Source organism: Myxine glutinosa, chromosome 5 (assembly GCF_964187855.1).
Source record: "Myxine glutinosa chromosome 5, kmMyxGlut1.1, whole genome shotgun sequence".
Lineage (NCBI taxonomy): Eukaryota > Metazoa > Chordata > Myxini > Myxiniformes > Myxinidae > Myxine > Myxine glutinosa.
In genome coordinates, this window is record NC_136265.1 from 17,797,819 (window position 1) to 17,821,042 (window position 23,224).

The 23,224-nt window shown below is 44.8% G+C and overlaps 1 protein-coding gene across 3 annotated transcripts in view; it reads right to left on the reverse strand.

Moving 5' to 3' along the window:
- The window catches only part of LOC137427898 (guanylyl cyclase C), a 219,445-nt gene that overhangs the window by 89,231 nt on the left and 106,990 nt on the right, over positions 1–23,224 (reverse strand). For all 3 annotated transcript variants that reach the window (XM_078777647.1, XM_078777646.1, XM_068117705.2), the window contains exons 17-20: positions 22,878–23,007; positions 21,834–21,898; positions 20,814–20,907; positions 14,719–14,859 (exon numbers count right to left, since the gene is read on the reverse strand). In XM_078777647.1, the coding sequence (XP_078633773.1) occupies positions 14,719–14,859; positions 20,814–20,907; positions 21,834–21,898; positions 22,878–23,007 (430 nt within the window). The remainder of the gene's footprint in view (positions 1–14,718; positions 14,860–20,813; positions 20,908–21,833; positions 21,899–22,877; positions 23,008–23,224) is intronic.

Sequence of the window (23,224 nt, forward strand, 5' to 3'; positions counted from 1 at the left end):
TCCAGGACGAGGCTCAGGTCTATCATACCGGAGGAGGGAGACCAGTGAGAAGTGAGAGATATTAAGGAATCAAAGACATCTTGAAGGAGGAAAGTTTCTGTTGAGCAGATTAAGTCTGGTTTGTCAGAAGCAACCTGTATGGAGAGGTCAATCAGGTTTGAGCGAAGGCCCTGGATGTTTGAGGTCACACCGTTAAGGAGGAAGGGGGAGCATCGGATATAGGACAGGGGAGGGGAAGGGTAGGGTAAGATGAGGGAGAGGAGGAGGATGTAGGGAGAGCTGTTGATAGTGTGTCGGAGATATCAGAAGAGCTAGGAGAAAGAGAAGGATGGAGGAGGACAAAAGGTTTGATGGTGATTGGATGAGGTACAGTAAGGTGTTGTTTGAGGGGGGGGGGGGAAGTGAAGAAGAGGGTTGAAGGAGATGGAGGTAAGAGTTGGATGGGAGAGGAAGTGGGGAGGAGGAGGGGTGTAAGGGGAGAATTGGAGAAAAATGGAGAAAATTAAAATATGAAAGAATGTTCGTTTTAAGGCCATTTTCCCCGCTAGAGCGGATGTTAGCCTTGCGGGCCCCATGACAATCATGGTTCCCTGTTTGAGGCAATGTTTTTATGGCCGGATGCCCTTCCTGACGCCAATCCTTAGTTGCCTCTTACGATGCGGAGGGTGGGGATATTTTAAGGGGAGGGGTGAGGGGGGAATTTAGGAGGGGAGGGGCAAGGGGAGAGTTTGGGAGGGGAGGGGTAAGGGGGGAGATTTGAAACAAACGGGTTCGGTGGGAATTCAGGAGGGGAGGGGTGAGGGGAGAGTTTAGGATGGGAGGGGTGATGGGGGAGGTTAGGAGGTGAGGGGTGAGTTTGGATTTTAGAAAGTGTTGGACGATTAATGGAAAACGAACATTTGTTGTAAAATGAGTTTCTTGTGATTTTCGAGTCAGATATCCGTTTGAAAACGTTGGAAGAGGGGGGGAATGCAGGTGAGTTTAGGGAATGTAGAAAGGCAGAAGGAACTGTCAGAGATTGAATTTTTATTTGAAGTGAAGAGATTTGGTGAGTAAATCGAAGACAACCTTTTAAAGAAGAAGAAGAAAAGTGTTATAATATACAACCGAATACAACACTTCAGGGGAAAGTTTGAACATTTTAAAACGAACAGGGAGGCAGAGAATGAAGGAACAGGGAGGTGTATAAGCAATTGTGTTCATACAGGAGGAGGGGCCTACTTTTTAAATTCTTCGTTAATATTTTTTTTGAAGGTTAGGTGAAAGTGGATCAGAGGAAGAAGGAGAAAGTTGAAGGAGTATGGTGAAAACTAGAATTGGAAAGGTGTTGGCTGGAGAGGATCGAAATATTAAGGAAGGAGAGAAAAAAAAACGGGTGGGGCAAAACACATGGTCACGATCGGTGGAGAGATCGCCACTGGGAGAAAGGAAATTAGGATTTTTTTTTTTTGATTTTTTTTTTCATGGGAAATATGGAAATATGTCTGAAAAGACAGACAAAGAATAAGCAATACAGTGAGAGAACAAAAGTAAATGGACAACAAACCAGACAAACGCCTCGAAGGACAAGGCCTGAAAACGCGGCAGGAACAACCGACTATTACACACAGGTATTTTTTTTATTTTTTTTTGTATACAAGATCGAGGCTGGTGAAAGAGCTAACATTAATCACACAAAAAGTCAAACCGACACATAAAACACAAAATAAGGGGAGCGGTAGACAAGATGGGGAGAGAGGGGGAAGGACACAAACACAACATTTGAGAGCAGGGACATCGAGAGAACTGTGGGAGGGAGAGGGCTTGGGGGGTGGTGGGAGAGGTATAAAACATATGGACACTGCAAGGACTTCCAGGAAAGAAGTTGGAATTTCAAAAAAGTGTATCGGGGTGAATTAGCGGGGGTAGAAAAGATCAAGGTGTTTGATGGGGGAAGATAAGATTGTGGTGAACAGCTGTTTTAAAGACCTGGAGGGAGGAGTGGGGTTGAAGGGAGTGGGGGAGTTTGTTCCAGGTATGCACGATATACACCGAGATCTTACTTGAAACACACAGTAGTCAAACACAGTAAAATAAAAATACAAACGGGGAAAATAATTTACTTTGATAGCGTGGAGAGCTTGGAAAAACACAGCCTCGCCAGAAGAACCGGAAGCGCAAGTCATTTGAATGTTATTGAGGTTGATAGTTCATTGAAGAATCGTGAACCAAATAAAGGGATTTATGCAGGTTTAATCAATGGGGAAAGGGAACATGGGAAGGGAGAAGCACGTACATACAGATAATTTACTGCACAGTCAGCGATGAGCAATTAATCCTCGCACCCACAAAATCACGTCTGCTTAACCGCTACCTTACACATTCACTCATCGATGATCGATACAGATAGTCGTGACGAGACGGAAGAGAAAACTCCTTCACGGGCAATGTTTGTGTGGTACAGTGTTGATATGGTCTTGGGGGGTAGACCGGCACCCCATAGCTCTCTCTTAAGGCTTTATCCCCTCACGAGTGCTGTGTCTTTCTCCCCGATCCACACTCTCCAACGACCCCCACCTTTCTGATATTGCTCTTCACACAATCCTATCTCAACCACCGTCTACCTTTTTTCCTCCTACCTTGTTCCCTCAACCTATCCGCTGTCTTTGCCATTCCTTCTTTCCCCATCTGCACCAAATGTCCAGCCCATCCCAGCCATTATTTCACCAATCTCACCGTTAAGCTCATCTGCACACCAATCTCGTCTCTCAGTTCATCCATTCTCCTTATATCCACCCTCTTCACTCCAACAATCCTCCTGACCCAGTTCTTGTCGCAAACCTGCAGCCTCTGTTGTTGTCTATCTGTCAGTGCCACAATCTCCAGACCATAAAGGTAGGCCGACGTGACACACGACATCAGAACCTTTCCTTTCAATCTCCTTCAAATCTTTCTGTCTGCCATTACACCCTCCATCCTCCTCCACACATGCATATCCACCTGTATCCTCCTCCGCACCTCTACCTCTGTCTTACCATTCCCGGTCATTGCTCCCCCCAGATACTCGGACCTATTTCCTTGTCCGATCTCCTTCCTCTCAAACCTGATATTCATTTCTTTTCTCTGCTGCCAAACCCACATCACCTCCATCTTCTCCACACTCATTTCAGCCCATATTCTCAAATGCCTCCTTCCACTCCCTCAGTACTTCCTGCATCTTCCGCCCACTCTCCACCACAACATCCAGATCATCCGCATACAATATCCTCCCCAGAATACACCTCATGTTTTCCTTCCTGCTTACCAGCTCCATCACCATGAAAAACATGTGGGCTGAGAGTGCTTCCCTGCCTCAAACCGATGTTCACACTGAACTCCCAAGACCAATGAAAACTCTTCCCTTTGTTCCCTTGTACATCCATGCCACCAACCAACTTTGAAACTTTGAAAGCGTGAAGATTGGTTTGGAATTGAGACACGCAGACGACTGACAAAAATACTCACACAACGAATATACTTGATAATCTTCGATTTTGAAAGTAATAAAACCTTTTGCGCGTACCTTGCCCTTAAAAACTGTACGGCATGCTCCTTCAAACGCAGAAGCGATTGGCGACCACTTTTGCCCTTTTTGGGCTGGCAGGATGTCCAAGAGATGCACCCACTTCCCTCTAAGCTCTAAGCTGTCCGGCCTGGATTTGAATCCCGGCAGAGCTAAAAACTCTCATTCCGGTGCTTCACATCCTTGGATACATGTTAAATGGGCGTCCCGTCTGACATTAGTTGGTGGACGTTAAAGATCTCACAGTGTCCTTTGCAAAGAGTAGGAAAGCTATAGCCAGCACCATGACCAAATCCCAAATTCCTGCCTGAAATTACTAGCTGTTGGGAAGGCAGTGGCAAACCAGCCAGTATGACCTATGCCACAAAATTGCTTCGGCAGCACCGACACTCCAACATCAGAATCAGAATGACCCTTTTCACACTGGAAAATGAACCATGCAAAGCAGTAAGGAATCGTTTTGTGAGGATAAGAGCTGTTTGACATTGAGGGAGGCGAGTCGGGAAAGCGATACAGACTGTTACTCATGGAAACAAAAGGGTGACAGAGACCAATAGGAGGATTGTTCCCAAACGTTTCACGGTGCTGGATTGTAAGGGAGAAGTAACGGAGAGGATTCCCTCAAGACCGACGGACTTCTTCAAAGCCTCGGGTTGATGAGACGCGTGTGGAGGAGACGATGAACGCCATTTGCTGAGAGTCGTCGCATCAAAAGCATCCCCTGGCGATTTCAAGGTGAACAAAGCGCGATGACCACACGTGCTTTGGAACATCCACCTTGCGGTCCATTTCTGTAGGATATCCAGGTTTTCATCGATCTCATCAGCAGTTGTGTTTTCAGGTCTTAAATCTACGACCATGGTATTACACTGTGTTGTTGATAAGAGAACATCAATACATTGATGGCAAGAGCACAAAGCTTTAAAAATCAAATTCCATTGACCATCTGGCAGGACATCTGTCCTCTTGTCCTTGCCGCTGTATTGTGCAGGCCCGTGCACGTGATAATGAACGCTGTGGAGAAACTGCTGCAACGTTTTATTCATGTCAAGGCAGATGCCCCCCATTGTTTGAACTGCTAATGGCACAGCCACCTCCTCTCCCACCTCCTCCTTTTCATATGGGACACTCCAATATATTTTGGGAAGTCGTGCTTGTACGGAAGGCCCGGTCATCATGTATTAACCGAGATGCATCTTGATGCACTTGTGTCTAGTGCACGACATGCAAACATCTCAAGGGGACCCAGAGGCTCCTGTCATCCCTCCAAAGTGGTTATGGAATTTAGAAAAACTGGAAAAACACTTTCATGAAACACGCTGAGCATTATTATAACTCATCAATATGACTATGATCAACTACATTTGAGACCCTGATGGACTTGTATGGCCTTGAGGAGGTACGCTCAAGCTGTCTAGCCTGGGTTTGAATCTCCACCAAGCTATAAACTGCCATCCTGGTGTTTCACTGGCTGGGTGAATCATCAATGTGTGAGCCATCCCTCGGAGGAACGTTAAACTTGGCGTCCCATCTCCGACATTAGTTGGTGGACGTTAACGATCCCACAGTGTCTTTCACAAAGAGTAGGCGAGCAATCGCCGGCACAATCCCTGAATTAGAAATTCCTGCCAAAAGTACTATTGGCTAGGTAATGGCAAACCACCGAGTTTTGGCAAACAGAGAATGGCAAACCACCGAGTAGTCCATAACCCTTGTCAATAAACTACTTCGGCAGGACCGGCGCTCTGTAAGAGCGTATGGTACATCAGGATCAAATGGACTTATAAATTTGCCCCTATAAAGATCTTCGTAGATGATATTTTTTTCACAAGTGTTGTCCACAGCTGTGTTGTGTTTTTATTATCAACAAGCGTAAAGCCCGTCAAATATGACGGGTTGAACAGGTTATTCGACGGTGCAGTCATGTGAGCGTGCCAAAGTCTGAAGCCTTGGCCTAGTGTCAGGTGTGCTTATATCTTCTTTATTTATTAGATATCCCACGGACGTAAATGAACACTCCTTTTACTCTGTGCGCATTGCACATCACGTTCAGCGAATTTCACCTCCCTGTGCCTTTTATTTATTGTTATTTTAAGAAAATGCTTCTGTACACCGCCTTGAGGCCAGTTTGCAAGCCACCGTCAACAATTCCAATAGAAGAGACATAATTACTGTTTTATGGAAAAGGTTTTTCGAGTTTGTCTTATCGTCAAAAAATAGGATATAATGTGAAGTTGGACCATGGGAGGCCAGACCTGCGGCCACTGGATCCTCAGTTTTGTTTTATTTCACTTTTGTTTACAAAATCGAGGCTCCGGCATGGAAGGCCGATGCAACCGAGGGTAAAAAGGCAATGTAGCGACAGTGGGGACACAATCGGACACAATGAGCAACGGAATGAGCTGTGCAATAAAAAGAGGAGAGAGAGAGAAGAGGGGAGGAAGCACGGAAACCTGCAAGTCAAGTAAGAGGTTGGGTTGGATAGAGTTAATGGGGGTAGAAAGATGGTGGGTAGGGATAGGGGGTGATATGAGATGGTGGTGCACTGCTTGTTCAGAGCCCCGAAGAGAAGAGTACAATTAAACCATTAGGAGGTGGGAGGAGGGGAGGCAGTTCCACAGATGGGAGAAAAGAGGAACAAAAGAGTGGAAGTGTTCATTAAGCCTGGATTTTGGGAGTTTCAGCAGTGGGGTTTTCCTGGAAGAGCGAGTGCGTACTGAAGGAGCTTGGAGTGTCAGAGGACTGGGAGCAAAGGGAGCTAGAGGAGGGAGAGAGAGAGAGACGGTAAATAAACCAGGCCACCAATCTGTCCGAAATGTGAGAACAAAAGGCCTTGTGTTTTGGCCTCATTGCAGAAGATGCCGCTTTTGCTGAGAGCTTTAGCTACCATGAGTTGAGTTGCCCTTTGTCACCAAGGAGACGTGATGAAAGCATCATTTAGGCTTTTTAAATGTGAGGTCATCAAAAGTTTCTTGCATAAGTCTCAAACTCAACCCAAAAGAGTTTAGACACTAATTACTTGATACTGTCAATCTTGCGAAGGTCACGAAGCATCACGGCATGTGGCCATTTTTGTTTAAAACTAAGCAGCCATTCCATTCCTTCTGTGAATAGATTCAGAATCAGTTTTCCTGGATGTTTACTTTGTCAGGATTCCCACGGTATTTTTGCTCTTGAGCTCAATGGGTCAAGGAAGCTTTTCCTATTGGTACGGATATGGCTTATGGGTAATTAGGCTCGCTTATAATAGTTATTTCCTTCATGTATGTTCAGCAGAAGTGTCAGTAATAAGTATATGACAGGCAGTGTCAAGTTTGTTTTGGCGAAATTCGCTTTATCTTCCCTCTCAGCCTCTTCATGTCGACGCAGCGATATGTTCATATTGGAACCTCTCTCTCTCTCCAGGTTCTCTGGAGAGACATACACTATCTCCCTCTCTCTCTGGTAATGATTACAATCTCAATTACGAGAGCTTGAGATCTCTCTGTTGCTGTGATTCCTGTCCGAGTCTGCAAATCGTCAATAGTATGTGAATCCTGCATACAGGACGAGCCCCTCAAGCCCATGCGCACTGCCTCACCTTGGTGTCAAAACCAGGCGTGAGCGCTCGAGTCTCAGGTTCTTTGCGTCTCACCTCTCCTTATCAGCCCCGTGCTCCCTCGTAAGAATGCGATAAGAAAAAGATAAATAAGCGTGACATAGAAACTATGGGCGCAATGAGTTATTTTCATTTATTGTACTTCATCTGATCTCCACTTGCAGCCATTTCTCTTCCCTTCTTGCCCCGTCCATATTTATTTCTGGTAAAAAGCCTGTATAATGAGAACCTGTTTTGTGGCCATTGGGGTAACAGGAACTCCTTCAAATCTCGACCGAGCTATAAATTGTCCTCATGGTGTTTCGCAGACAGGGTGAGGCATCGATGTGTGTGCCGTCCTTTGCTGGATATTAAACTCCACCCCCCCCCCCCCCCCCCACAAGTTTCTGCTGGCCTCACACGGTCCACCATCAACCCTTTTCTGGTAAAACTACCCAAATCCAGGATCACAGCTCGCGTCCACTCATTTGCCCCTCTTTTTTCCCACCTGTGGAACCAACTTCCACATTCTCTTCCATTCCCATTCTTCCATCCAGGTCTTCAAGACAGCTGATCATCATCATCTCAGATTGTCCCCAATCCAAAACCATGATCTTTTCTACCCAAGTTAAGCCCCACGCCACCCCAATCCCTCCTCCTTCCAAATTACCAGTTTTGCCTCTTGTATCTACCATGTCCACCCCATGCATTCTCTCCTGCCCCTAATTCATCCCCACACCCATTTTTTGTCCAAGTCTGCCTCCATCTTGGCCTTCAACTCTGCTGTTGGTGGAACCGATGTCACACTCACCAACCAATAAGGGACAAGGGATCACATGATCACGCTTTAAGCACAATATTCATTTCAACCCTTGGAGTTTGATTTAATTTCTTGCTGATGGAATAATTGTTATCCAATCATCAATCCATTCTATGAACATTCTGTAGTTTGCTGCAATACCCAGAGGACGCTTAAGATGTACAGAAACACTGAACAGATTAAATCGAATTGCAGGAAATCTTCAGGAAATCTCCTGTCTTTGATAATGACAACAACCAAAGGATACTTGCAATTTTGGCTGCAAATGCTGCCGAGCGGTAATTATGTTCAGCTTCGAAAAGGATTCCCACTTATTAAACCTTCAGCTTTCTCTGGAAAAGCTAAAACTGTGAAGAACAGCCTTGGAAACCTCTCTCCTGCCCTCTGACAGTGCCATAAGAATAGACGTGCCGGAAATATTTCAGGATTCAGGGGCGAAGTGCATAAAGTGTACCCAGGTTCCACCACTGGTCTTCCCCACCCTCGCACGGGATGTGGGGAGCAAGGGTATTTTTTATGGCCATGACCGGACCCTACGCTACATACCCCTGGCTCGTATGCAAAATTTGGTGGTGATTGGCCCAGCTGTTTTTGATTCTATAATTAGCAGATGTACTACACACACAGAGAATTGCCTTATTATATATAGTAAGATATAAATAAATAAGACCCAATCATGATTCTCATCCATAATTGGAAGGACTAGCCAATCGGCTCTCCTCAAATCAATGACTCCAAGGTGGCTAGGATTATCAAATGAATCAACTCCCATGCTCTTCCAGCCAAAGAAAGTTGCATAAATCAACCAAGAAGAGCTACACAAGGCCATTTGCTGTTTCAAACCCGACCTGGATTCCAAACCCTCCGGTTTGAAGAATACTTGGGAGTGTGGCAGACTGCAGTCCGAAAGAATAGTAGGCCTTATCTACCATATAAAACACAATGTCAGTTTGCGTGTTTGTACTGATGTCTGTCCCGCTTCATAAGGATGATTGGAGTTGGGTTTTAAAGGCCAATTTTTTCAACACAAATGTGTGTTCACTGCAGTCTATTTTTTAAGATAAAACAAACTCGAACTAGAACGACACTCTTCGACGTCACGATGTCGATCGATATGCCTCCGCCTACATTATTACATCATTATACATACTTGCACAAAGTTTGATTTGAATCCATTGAGCTGTTCTCAAGTTATCACATTTTTACCTGGCATGACCTCTGACCTTTGACCTCTTGACCCCAAAATTTAATCAGTTAATGTTTACATCATTGTACATATCCGTACCAAGTTTGAAGTGGATCCCTTTAGCCGTTCTCATGTTATAGACATATTACAGACTTTGACCTTTGACCTGTACCAAGTTTTAATTTAAATCCCTTCAGCTGTTCACAAGTTATCACATTTTTACCTGACATGCCCTCTGACCTTTGGCTTTGACCTCTGGACCCAAAAATAATCGAATCAGTTAATCTTTACATTATTATACATACGAGTATATACCAAGTTTGAAGTAGATCCCTTTAGCCGTTCTCAAGTTATAGATATATTACAGACTTTGACCTTTGACCTTTGACCTCTTGACCCCAAAAATAATCAGTTCATCTTTACCTCATTATACATACCTGCACCAAGTTTGACTAAGATCCCTTCAGCCGTTCTCAAGTTATCGTGGTAACAAAAACCGATCATGGACGGACGGACGGACGGACGGACAACCTGAAAACATTTTCCATAAAAGAGTAATTATGTCTCTTCTGTTTAAATTGTAGACGGTGGCTTGAAAATCGAGCCTCAAGGGTGGTGTACAGAAGCGTTTTCTTAAAATAACAATAAATACAAGGCACAGGGAGGTGAAATTCAGTGTACGTGATGTGCAAAGCGCGCAGAGTAAAACGAGTGTTCATTTAAATCCGTATGATGTCAAATAAATAAAGAAGATATAAGCACACCTGACACTAGGCCAAGGCTTCAAACTTTGGCATGCTCACGGCTGCACTGTTGAATAAACTGCTCCAGCCCATCGTTTTTGACGGGCTCTTTACTAGTGTTTAATATTCAGCATTGTCACATCGTTGAAACTTTTTTCGGGGAGAGGAAACTTCCCCCATTTGCATGAGATGGGAACTTGCATCTCCAGTAGCTTAGTGAGCATGCCAATGAAGAGAGGAGATTCGTCTAAAACGACGACTCACACAATCATCCTCATCCTCATCAGTAGACAGGACAAACCACTTAGTGCCTTGCCAGGCCTTGCCTGTGAAGTACCAGGACGACAGTTGGATAGGTGCATCAGGAACAGGTTCCAAAGAGTTCAAAGGGGAAGTATGCGACCTCTGAGTTATCCTTTTATGCCCTAAAACCTGCTTTGATAATCCCAAAGCCATCATCCCATTCTTCTGTTAAAAACCCACGATTCTCCTCCACTCTGCCGTCGAGCATGGGTGACCTGACCTACATCTAGCAGAGCCGAGGGACTTATCGCTCTGCACGTTCACCTTTCTCACCCACCATTTAAAGTCCAAGTTGTCAACTAACCCCGAACACAGTGCCCCATTTCTCCCACCGATGAAACGTCCTTGCTCCAGTTTTGCTCCTCGTTACTTGCCTCCCATAAATCTACCTGTCACCATTTCGATTCTTCACCTTTAACCGAACGACAGAGGGTCGATTGCCTGGTATTTGATCATCTGCCGAACCTCGTGCAATCCTCTCCTGGCCTGGTCTTTCATTGCCATGAAATGACCTTTTAAACGACTGCCAAGTGCTGTTCATGTTAAACCAAATTACTTGGCCAGTGGAAATGCCAAATAGGAGGCAATGGCTGGAAGGTTCCGGATGAAAGAACTGTAGTCAGACATTAAGAGGCCGAAGCAGATTTAAGCGGCAGGTTTACAAATAGTGCTAATGAAGGGTAGTCATCAGTAGACAGAAGCGCATTCAAGCGGTACTCCCAAAATCTCAAGATTCCGTTACATCTCCTAAATACAAGAATTTTGTCGATCTGTGATTTGAGATTTCTCTTTTTTTTCTGTAAGAGCTTAAAGAGTCATCTTTGAGCGAAAGACTTTCGTTTGTGATGGCAAATTTAGACTTCAAAGGGATCCACTTGATATATGCATGTAGAGAAAAAGGAAGAAGAGAGAAATGTAGAGGAGATGGGCACACAACTTGGACCCAAGGAGGGAAAAGGTGTAACGGCTATTTGAGGAATTAGTTCCACCTGGATAGACTAGTTGTTGAAGACAGAAGGAGAACCGAGAGAGGAAGTAGGGCAAGGCCTGAAGGAATCCAAAAGGTCATCGGCAATCCGCAAACCTGCCTACAAACTTCATGGTGGCCGATTCTGACAACGTCCGAGGCTTTGGACTCTGTGGCGTCAAGGAAGGTCACGTCCGCATTCCACAGTGGAGAATCGGAGGTAGCAGGATCACAGTATATCTGCGTGAGTTTCAGGGCGTCTGCTCATGGCAGAGGTAGCAGGAGGCACATCCAATATGGCGTCTCTCGGGATGAAGTGAAATAAAGGTGACTCGGAGAACGAGACGATGAACATCCAGAAATCTTCTGCAATCAATGACTCCATGGCCTTGCTGAAAATGGAAAGAAGGATCCCCTCTGCATTCTAAAAGGTCCATTTTTGTGGGTGGAGGGAAAAGGGGGACGGTGTGGAAGGGAAATTGAGAAAAAGAGAAGTTTATGGAAAGGGTGGAAAAAGGGAAGTACCGTAGGGATTGTGGGAGGTCATGAGTGGAGAGGTAAAACGAAAGTTGGAAGGACATCGGAGTAAGAAGAGAGGGGCATTAGGTAGCATTTGAGCAAGTCTGATTCCTGAACCGACGACGAACGGTCATTCTCTGGTGCTTCAGACAGGATGCCACGTCAGTGATTGCGCCACCTGTTGGATGGGACGGTAAGCTGGGGACCAGAACAGTGAGCTGGTGCAGGTTAGACATCCCATACAAATCCCCCACAAAGAGTAGGCGATTGTCACCGGCACCCCTTGCCAAGTGACAAATTGTTTCTCTCACCAGCCATTGTGCAGGTGCTGGTTGCCTTCTTGCGGTGGACTCTGAGAAAATCTCAGTGGGCCAAAGGGCTGGCAACCTACCAATATATGGCATGACATCATCGTTATGATAGTTCTGCTGTTATCCTTCAATGGACACACACAAATATATGGTCCATGGGGGGAAGGAGTGGAAGAGTGAGGAGGGGGAGGATGGGAGGATATGGAAGGGGGTGAAGGGAGGAGTGAGGTTTTCAGGGGGAGTGAGATGTAGGGGAGAAGTGAGGTGTAGGGGAGAAGTGAGGGTAAGGGGAAAAGTGAGGGTAAAGGGAAAAGTGAGGGGAAAGGGAAAAGTGAGGGAAGGGGAAAAGTGAGGGGACGGGAAAAGTTAGGGGAATGGGAGGGAAAGGAAGGGAGAGGAAGGTAGGAATGGTGAAAACCTGCCATTTTTGTGGCACAGTACTGTACATGATTCCCGGAGAAGCAAATCATCAGGATGAGGTTTCATTGTTTTACTGCCAAAGGATGACTTTCAATACAGTCGTCATTTGTGCACATCACACAGCTGTGGGTTAGCATCACTTCTTTCAGGGTTGCGGCAGTGCTGCTACTGCAGTGCCCCATAAAGGTTACAGCGGGAATTTGTAATTTCACCACGGTGCCAGTGATTGCTCACCTACTCTTTGTGAAATACATAGTGGGATCTTCAATGTGCACCAATTAAAGCTAGCAGGTTGGACGCCAAATTTAGCGTTTATCTGAGGGACCACACACACACACACACACACACACACACACACACACACACACACACACACACACACACACACACACACCAATTAATTTATCTTTCAATACAGTAACTCTAAAATAAATCAAAAGCATGGCATATCTGCATTTTCCAGTCTACAAAGTCTCAAAGAAGAAGAAGAAGAAACTATTGAGCGTTTGTTTTTCCCTGTGTCATAGTGAAACCAGATGTCCAAAAACAGTATAATTTAGCTCAGCAGACAATTTACGAGTGTTACAAAAAACAATGTAGCACAAAATAATTGAGTTCATCGCTTATGTCACTTCTGCTTCTAGAAGGCACGACTGCACCACCTCGACCTTTCAGAGGTCGAGTGGAGCATCGTTTCCGACCTTTCAGAGAAAACTAGAGCAATGCGCCTGCGTCGACAATATGCCTCTGCGTAGTCCCTGGCTGTGACAATGGGTAGATGCCCTCGTTGACTGTCCTAAAAATAAACAAGTTTGATTTAAATCCCTTCAGCTGTCCTCAAGTATCACATTTTTACCAGACATGACGGGTTTCACATCAATTGGTGAAGCGGTTTCGGAGAAGAGGATTTTTCAAATATCGGCTTTCAAGCTAATATGGCTGCTAAACCATGTGACATATGACTTAAAAATGTACAATCTGCATATGTGCGTGTATGGCATCACATTTGTGGAGTTTCGTGTTGATCGGATAAGGTTTGTTTTTCTATCCAAGATGGCTGCCAAACTACGTGACCTACGTTTTTTTTTTTTTTTTTTTTTTTTTTTGTATACTGAATCGAGGCTCGTGAAAGAGCTAACATTTACTTCACAAACAAATCAACCAGACAAACAAAATATATAAAAAGAGGGAGCAGAAGACAAGATTGGGAGAGAAGAGGAAGCACACAAACACAACATTTGAGAGCAGGGAGATGTGTGGAAGGGAGAGCGCTTGGGGGGAGGAGGCGTGGGAAGGGGGGCAGGGGGGGGGGAGAGGTATAAAACACAAGGACACCAAGGACTTCCAGGACCGTTGTCATTTTCAAACTATATGCAGCAGTGGTGTTAAATGACATCTGTAAAGTTTCGCATCGATAGGGTAAGTGGTTTCTGAGATGTAATTATTTAATATTTCCTTTCAATCCAATATGGCTGCCACACCATGTGACCGATGACGTTTTTGTAATCAACTTTTAATCACCATGCCTAGTCGATGACACGTAAAGTTTCGAGTCGATCGCTTCAGTGGTTTTGGAGATGTTTTTTTTTAAGTTTTAAGGTTAAATCCAATATGGCTGCCAAACCATGTGACCTATGATGTCATAAATTTAATATTTCATTACAAATGGGTCATAGATCATGTGCATGAAATTACAGATTTTTAGGATAAGGCAGACGGACAGACAACCTGAAAACCTAATGCCTCCGGCCACCTTCATGGGCGGAGGCATAAGAAGGAGGTAGGTGGTATCCTCAAGGCAAAAAAATGGAGGTATCCCACTGAAAGGCCGGATCTGGATCCAGACCTTAACTGAAATCGCATTGGCTTGTTCTTGTCAACTATGAACTCATCCACCAAGTTTTGTCATAACTCGTCCACAACCTTTTGAGATATCCTGCTCATGGACAAGCAAACAGGGTTGTCCACATAACCTCTGTCCACCTTCGGAGGCGCAGGTAACAATACCATTGGTGCTCGATGAGGGTGAATTGGTTTTGTCCAACATGGCAGGTGGTACAGGTGCAAATGGCTATTTGATAAATAAGATTTTATTCGTTTCCCCAATAAAACCAAACAGTTGCAAACACCCACAGAAAAACAAACAAACATTACAATGAGACTCAAAATGGCTACCTGACATGACGAAACAAAGCAAACTTGAACCGAGAGAATTCTGAAGTTCAGGTGTGGCAGGTATAACTATGCTACGCCATCTATGGTCCACAAATGGACATACACGTACTTGCTGGATTAGGGATTGAAGGATTGAAGGCCTTTGGAGCTGCTCACCTTTCTCGGTGTAGGTTTCTCCATCGATGAAGAAAACGTTCCGACGATAGATAATTTCTTGAAGGATTATCCCAAAGCTGTACACGTCCCCCTTTTGGGTCACGCCATACTTGCGCAGGAGTTCTGGTGCAACCCAGAGCTCTGAGGGTCAGAGGTTAAACAAATATTACATGATGCAGGTGTAACCATCACAATAATCACATGTTTATCATCACGCCATAATACACTTTGGAGGGTACGTAAGAAAACTTTTACAACCACATTAAAAGTTACATTACGAAGAAGAAGAAGAATCGGATATAGAGAAAGGAAAGTTTTGATGACACAGGTGGATCAACTCTACTCGACCCAAACAGGCCATTTGGCCAGGTTACCAACCCAAAGAATGAACAAGATACCTTGAGTCATCATTGAGTTGACTAGTCTGGGTGAAATCTGGCTACAAACTGCCCCCCTGCCCCCTGGTGCTTCAAAGGTACATGGTAATCCAACTGGCCCATCTGTTCGCACTTAATTGTGGGCAGTAGTATGGGTGCACAATATGGCGCCATTCAAAAAATACAATACGCTATTTTTATTCGACATATGATTGGATTTTTCAGGGTCCGTCATTGTGAGTAACACTGGACCCAAACAAAGCCAATGGCAATCTGATGCCACAAACCCGGGCAGTGTCTAATCAGCAGAGGCCTCCAGGCCTAATGTCTGGGCACACAAGAAAACCAAGATGGCCGCCATATTATTTTGGCTTAGTGCTATGGTGGGTGGAGTGAAGCGAAAGATGTGGGTGGGGTCCAGCAGCTGTCCGACCAATGGCAAAAATTGACCCCCAACAAGAACCACAACAACAGCCACAACAATGAGCACGTATTTTTTGTAGGCCTACCACACGTCGGGTAAAAATGGAACAAACAAAAAAAGATAGAGAGGAGAAGAGAGAGGGGGTAGGGGAGAAATAAAAAGGGGGTGGGTAGAGAGAAAGAGAGGGGGCAGGGGGATAGAGAAAGAGAACATAGGTGGGGGAGAGCAAGAGGGGATGGTGGGGGAGAGAAAGAATGGGTGGGGGATAGAGAGGATGGTGGGAGAGAGGGGGTGAGAGAGAGAGAGAGAGGGTGGGAGAGAGAGAGAGGATGGTGAGTGAGAGTGGGTGGGGGGGGGGGGGGAGGGGGAGGAGAGAGGATGGTGTGGGAGGAGAGAGAGAGAGAGAGGAGGTGTGAGAGAAGGTCGGTGGGGAAGAGAGAGGGTAGGTGGAGGTGAGATTGAGAGGTTGAGATGGAGAGGGTGAGATAGAAAGGATGAGATAGAGAGTGTGAAATATAGAGGGTGAAATAGAGAGGGTGAGACAGAGGGTGAGATAGAGAGGGTGAAATAGAGAGGGTGATATCGAGAGGATGAGATAGAGAGGATGAGATATAGAGGATGAGATAGAGAGGGTGAAATAGAAAGGGTGAGATAGAGCTACATGACCCTCGTGATCCAAAACATCCAGAGGTGTTCATTGACTGGCAAGTTCAACAACGTAAACAGAAGCTCAATATCAGCGTGGAGAAAATGTGCCAACTGTCTGCAGACACTCATGAGTGATACAAAGGACGTTTCTGCCACACTTCAGGCACGTTATGAAGTCATGGAACGTGTTACAAATGATTACCAACTGGTAACTGAATCCCTAACCTCTCGTGGGATAGAAGAACAGGTATTCATAAATTATGATTAGGTCGAGCAAGAGAATCTACAGCTGGTCAAACAAGTTACAGAATGGATTCATGATATTGAGTTAGAGCAATTGGAGACTAAGTCAAGGGCTTCTGCAATATCAAACAAAAGTGGACAGTCAATGGGATCAAGGAATTCTTCAAGAGCATCAAATCGATCCAAACGTGTGGATTCAGCAGGTGAAGTGGCAGCTTTGAAGGCAAAATTGAAGTATAGTGACGTGGAAGCTCAAAAGAAAATGGAGCTTGAAAGGGTCCAATTTGAGCTCGAAAGGGTCCAAACCATGAAAGAATTGGACATGGCTGAAGCCAAGCTGGAGGCAATAATTGAAGCTAAGAAAGATACGAGTGACCTTGAGAAGCCTGAAAATATTCAGGTACCAACGGTTCCAAAGAGGGCATATGTCAAGCAATACTTGCAGTCACCGCATGTTGGAATTGATTGTCTTGAGGACGTAGTGCAGAGTTTACCTACAGTTTTCACCTACAACACGTGCATCTACAACTGAAGTGAGGCCATCTCCTCGAACCGATTATAAATACCAACGTAATCCCAGAATTTGCACAACTGGCTAAATCGTTTGCAGAGCAGTGAATTTGGGACGTCTTCCTACCCCGGAACCTGGTGTATTTACTGGAAATACTTTAACATATCCAGCATGGAAAAGTGCCCTTCGAACCTTGATTGAAAATAAGGGAATTTCACCAGCTGAAAGAATATACTGTTTTAAGAAGTACTTGGGCGGCTCAGCAAAGGAGGCTGTGAAAGGCTTCTTATTTCTAACAACGGACACTACCTTTGAAGAAGCAAAGCAGTTACTGGAAGAAAGATATGGGGACCTTTCACAGTAGCTGAGGCCTTTTGAGATAAATTCGACGCCTGGCCCCAAGTGTTGGCTAGACACAGTATTGCTCTACGTAAATACGCTGACTTCCTGTGACGATGCTCGTCAGCCATGGAAGCGGTACCGAGTCTAAATGTCTTGAACGACTTGCGTGAAAATCAGAAGTTGCTTTACAAGCTTCCAGAATGGCTTGTCCTACGATGGGTTAGAATTGTGTCTGCCTGGAAAACCCAACACAAGAGATTTTCCCCATTTGCTGAGTTTGTGTCCTTTGTAGTCATGGAAGATCATGTGTAACCCATTGGTTACACCACAGACACAGCGTGGAATTAAGACCAGCGGAGTAGAAAGGCCACAAAGAAAGGACGACCACAGTCTGTTTGTTGGTGCAAGGAGTTTTTGAATGGAAGTGAAGGAGTCAGTCAATGACAGATGTTGATACAAACCAGGACACCATGTGTTGTGGTTACTGCAAAGAGTGACATCATATTGACGAGTGTAAGACTTTTTCTTACAGAAATCACTGTTAGAAAGAAATACTTTTGCTCGAGATACTGGGCTTTGCTTCGGTTGTCTTGGAAAGGGCCGCAGATCCAAATTCTACAGGCAGAGAATAACCTGCACAGAGTGTGGTAAGCGCCACCCGACTAGCCTTCATGGTGATTCTTACTGTTGAGTGAAGTCCCATCAGCAAGAGGACAATAAAGGGAATTCACACATCGGGTCGACAAGCTCTCACACTGGAGTAAGCCACATGAATGACACTGGAAGCACCAATAAGTGCTCCATGATAGTCCCAGTCTGGGTTTCACAATGTGACAATCGAAAGGCGGAGATATTGGTATACGTGCTCCTAGACAGACAATCAGACACGACCTTTATTTTGGACAAAACCAGTAACGCATTGGGACTGCAAGGAATTGATGTGAAGTTATTAACTATGTCGGCAAACGAACAGTTGGTGAACAGCCAAAAGGCGAATGGGTTGCTGGTACGTGTCTACAACAGCTCTGTGAAGGGCCAACTCCCAATGACGTACATTAGGGAAATCATGCCAGCAAATCGATCACACATTCCCACACCAGAAATCGCTAGGCGATGGCCACATCTTCAACGGATAGCAGACGAGATAGTGCCCCTCCAAGATGCTGATGTAGGCCTACTTATCGGCTACAACTGTGCATGGGCCTTCGTGCCTCGTGATGTGATTCCTCCAGGTCACAACGAACCCTATGGACAGAAAACTGACCTAGGATGGGGAATCGTTGGCATAGTAGAGCCACAGGACAGCGATTCCAATGACCCTATCAGTGAGAGTAATTGAATATTGGCCGGTGAGGTTCCCCAAACTCTCGTTCTCAGATCCGGTGAACTGGGAGATTGCCGCTTAACAGTTGTACATTCGTTGAGAATCATGGTCAAATAATCCAGCGATCCTGTAGCAGTTGCTAGAATGACGGAGTTAGACTTCAGTAAAAGTCAGACGGACCCAGAGATAGAGACCCACTCCTGAGGGCTCGGAAGTAATAAAGGTCCAAGTGGCAGCTACACAAGTGAGTACTAAAGTGCAGAGTTTCCAGCTAGACAGACTGGGGTACATTTGAAGTTGGCATCATCTGAAGAAGGCCTTAGCTGTATGCAGGATTGACATGACATGGATTGGTCAGGTGTTGCACATGGATGATTAATATATACCCAAAAGAGCAATATGCTGGGCACCTGACGGGAAGAAAGGTGAAGGGTTGGGTCGGCGAAAGAGACCTGGAGGCGTACGAGAAGGAAATGAAAGGAGTTAAGGTCAACTGGAATAATATCATAACATGGACCCAAGACTGAGGAAAGTGGCGAAAGTTCATAAGAAGCTCCATATGCCATGATTGGATAATAAGCAAATAAGCAAGTATGTGGTGTTGTCGTATTGTCTGATTGACAACATCCTTTTATTTTTATTTTTATTTTGTATACAAGATTGAGGCTCGTGTAAGAGCCTGCACATTAAACACACATTAGCACATGAAACACAAAAAACATAAAAGGACACATAAAACAATAAAGGGAGGGGGAGACAAGATGGGGAGAGAGAGGGAAGCACACAAGTACAACAGTAGAGAACAGGGACATTGGGAGATCTGTGGAAGGTGGAGGGGTTGGAAGGGGGGGGGGGGAGGGGTGAGGGAAGGGGTACAATGTATAAAGCAAATTGACACCACGATAAATTTCAGGGATGAAGTCGGTGATTGAAAGAGGTGGATTTGGGTGTATTAACGGGGGTAGAAAAGATCAAGGTTTTCGATGGGGGGAAGATAACAAATGGTGGTGAACAGCTGTTTTAAAGACCTGGAGGGAGGAATGGGATTGAAAAGAATGATGGAGTTCATTCCAGAGACGGGGGAAAAAGAGGAATAAAAGAGTAAAGGTGAATAGAGAGTCTTGATTTTGGCAGTTTCACAAGAAAAGGGTTGCTGGCAGTTCTTGTGTGACCTGCAGGAATATTTGGGGGACACAGCAGAGAAAGAGCTGGGGGAGCTAGGCCAGAGAGGAGTCGGTAGAAGACAGAAAGACCACCAACCTGCCTGCAGTGAGAAAGTGAAAGGCCCTCAGAATCAGCTTAATTGCGGGAAATGCCAATGATCCTGAAAGCTTTGGTTTCCACAGCGTGAAGCCAAACTAGGTGTGAGGCAGGAGCACCAGCCCAGAGGGGAGAGCAGTATTCCATCAAGCTGCGGATGAAAGCTTTGTATGTGGCGAGGAGCTCAGAGGTGCCAAGGAAGGACTTCGCACGACGGAGAATTCCCCGTCGGCGACTGGCTTTTGAGGCCAGCTTGGAAATGTGGTTTTCCCAGGAAAGATCATGGCTGATAGTGAGGCACAAAAGCTTGAGTGACAGAACTTATTGAAGAGGATTGTTGAGAAAGTAGATGGGAGGATTTTCCAGATGGTCTTTTCGGAGAGACATAGTGAGAGTGTGAGATTTGTCAGGATTGAAAGACATGTTCCACTTGTTTGACCAGTTTGTGATTTTGTCCAGGTCTGCAGAGTGAAGAGGCTACAGACTGCCGATCTGAGGGTTGAGATATGGAGCGGCAGAGAGTGGAGTCATCAGCAAAGAGATAGAGAGGATTCCGAGATAGAGTGGAGTGGGGAGATAGAGTGGGGAACTCCAGCTTGAACAGGAAGGGCAGATGCGAGAAATCCATTCAGGGCCACACGTTGACTACGACCAGAGAGGAAGTCCGCAAGCCATGCGTGGAGATTTCCATGGATACCATAGGAGGAGAGTTTTGTGAGCAGAGCGGGGTGCCAGACCGTATCGAAGGCACGAGATATGTCAAGGGAGACAGCTCTAATTTCTTGTTTGGCGTTGAGGGCCAGCATATATTGTTGTTGTTTGACGTTAATGTAATGATTTCCTGTTCAATAAATGATTATAATTGTTGTAAGGAAGAGATTCGCGTGTCTGTGTGTGCATGTGTGTGATGTACTAAGCCCGCTGTTTTCTCTCCCCCCCCCCCCCCCCAACTTCCCATCCACTCACGGCTTTTGTCCACCAGTTCATTCTCAGCATCACTCTCGATTGATGCATGTGCGCCTCGGCTGTATCGACGTCTAAAATGGGATGAAATCTTTCCCTGTAAGCACACACAGATGGGAGTACTGATGCTAACATCAATCGATGCATTATTCAAAACGTGTCCGATTTCAGACTCTCAGTGAGGGGCAAACCAGAAACCTGCTATATTAGCTCCGATACGAGCCTCGACTAAGTATATATATTAAAATATATATATTAAAACCTGCTTCGGAAATTTCATCAGAGCTGCAACGCAATTATCAGGATCGACTTTTAAATGTATATACTGCACGTATTTTAGGTGACAGTTTGTGCAGAGAAACAACAACCACCTCGAAAAAAAATATTGACGTATCCAAAGTGGCGAGTTCACAGAAGACGTTATCCGACGCAGTGTTCAAGTGTATACTTCAATTTAAATTAAATTATTGTTTTAAAGATCGTCCAAAAAATGCAGAATTTTTGCGTGATTGAAGCAATCTTAATTTTTCCCAAAAATTTTTTTTATTAAATTTATATATATATATATATATATATAATTAAAAAAATTATTTTATTTTATATATATACTTTTTATTTTAAATTTTCTAAATGACCTTGTTTAATTTTCCAAGTGCTGCAAAATTGGAGGTTCTACGATGAGGCGATTTGCGTTCTACAGTGTTCACGTATATCATTCAATTTGAATAAAATAAAGATTGTAAAAGTATAAATAAATTTATTCCAGAATTTACCGCCGTTGATGCATTGTCTTCTACACCACCTTATCTAACGTGTTACATTAGTAGTTAGTGCTTGTTGTTTGTGTCCTTTGTAACATACCTAAAACAGTAAATTTCCTGTTAAGAATGATTTTCTGCCAGACAGGAAGACAGAGTTTAAAAAAAAAAAAATCTCTCCTCTCCGCGCATGTGCAATTTGGACAAATTCAATGTGGACAAATAAAGCACAGGATAAGAAAATGTCCATGAGTGCGTTTGGTACCTTTGTGCTGACGTTTTCTTCCTCGTCGTCACTTCTAATACTCCTGGAGCGCTTGCGCTTTGTGTCTACGGGAACCATGCAGGGGAGATTGTGTGTGGTTATGCTGTGCACAAGCACAGCCATGATATAGGCACAAACATGTGACACAAGGAACACACACGAGATGAAAAACAAAGCAACACATATGTATATACGTATGTTCTTCCTTTTAGGCCAAGACTAAGTGAATAACATTGTACCATATAACCCAGCCAGAAAGTCTGGGGGAGCAGGGGTGGGGGGATATTTTAATGGGCTTCTCCATCTTTCTGTCCGTCCATCCGTCCGTCACGCTATCTTCTCCTAAACGGTTTTGCAGAAATCCACCAAACTTGGTAGTTATGATTCCCACATGGCAAGAAGGTGCAAGAGCAGTATCATTTTTGGAATCGCCCGGTGGGGCGAGGTCAAAAGGTCAAATATCAATAAATGCAATTACGGGCATATTTAGAAACATTTTTAACATGAAACTTTGTGTATGTAATCAACATTGGGGGACGCATGGAATACAGTCTGTGATGATTTTTTGGATTTGACCCTCGGTTCATGCCCCAGAGATGACCCCAGAGACTTCGGGTCACAGGAGTCAAAACGGGGAAAAAATAACTCAAAATTTGATATTGGGCCATTCGTCGTGGAACTTTTTGCCATCTTTTAATTTTGCTTTCGGTCGGAAACCTGGCGAATTTCGGCAGGAGTTGAGGGTGGAGAGTTACATAGGAAGTATAGCAATGGCTGCTAACCTGTCAAAGCACAACCACAGGGCTGACAGTGCTCCAAGTGATACATTTTTGAGCCAAAGTCATTGCTCAACCAGTGACAACACATAAGTACACCCTAGCCTAGTGGACATTTTAGTGTCCTACACATCCCAACAGACAGTCAGTATCAATGACGATCTGGCCAGTCTGTATTGTGGTCGTGTTGCCATTAGGCCCCTCGAGCTCTAAATATAACCCCTTTGGCTTGCAGATGTTGTACCGGTGTCTCCATTTCCTGCATTACCAGTTGGTTCTCGCAGAAAAGGGAGGCCAAAGTCAGTAATCTTGACCATCATCCTGCGATTGACGATGCAGTTTGTCGATTTGAGATGACCATGGACCTTGATCTTGCTTGTATGGAGGTAAAGCATACCCTGTAGATGGGAGATATCTTGTGATCAGTTTGAGTATGTCTGTGTGCGCACAAATATGCAAGTTTATGCAACTGATCCAAGAATTGCGTCCTGAAAGCTAAGGAACATTACCAGGAGTAGATCGCATGATTACAACCACGTGGTCTATGTATGACGGACAGGTGCCTTGGGTTTATCTCACCCAAAGCAGCAATCGTTTTCGCTACCATGGGGAAGT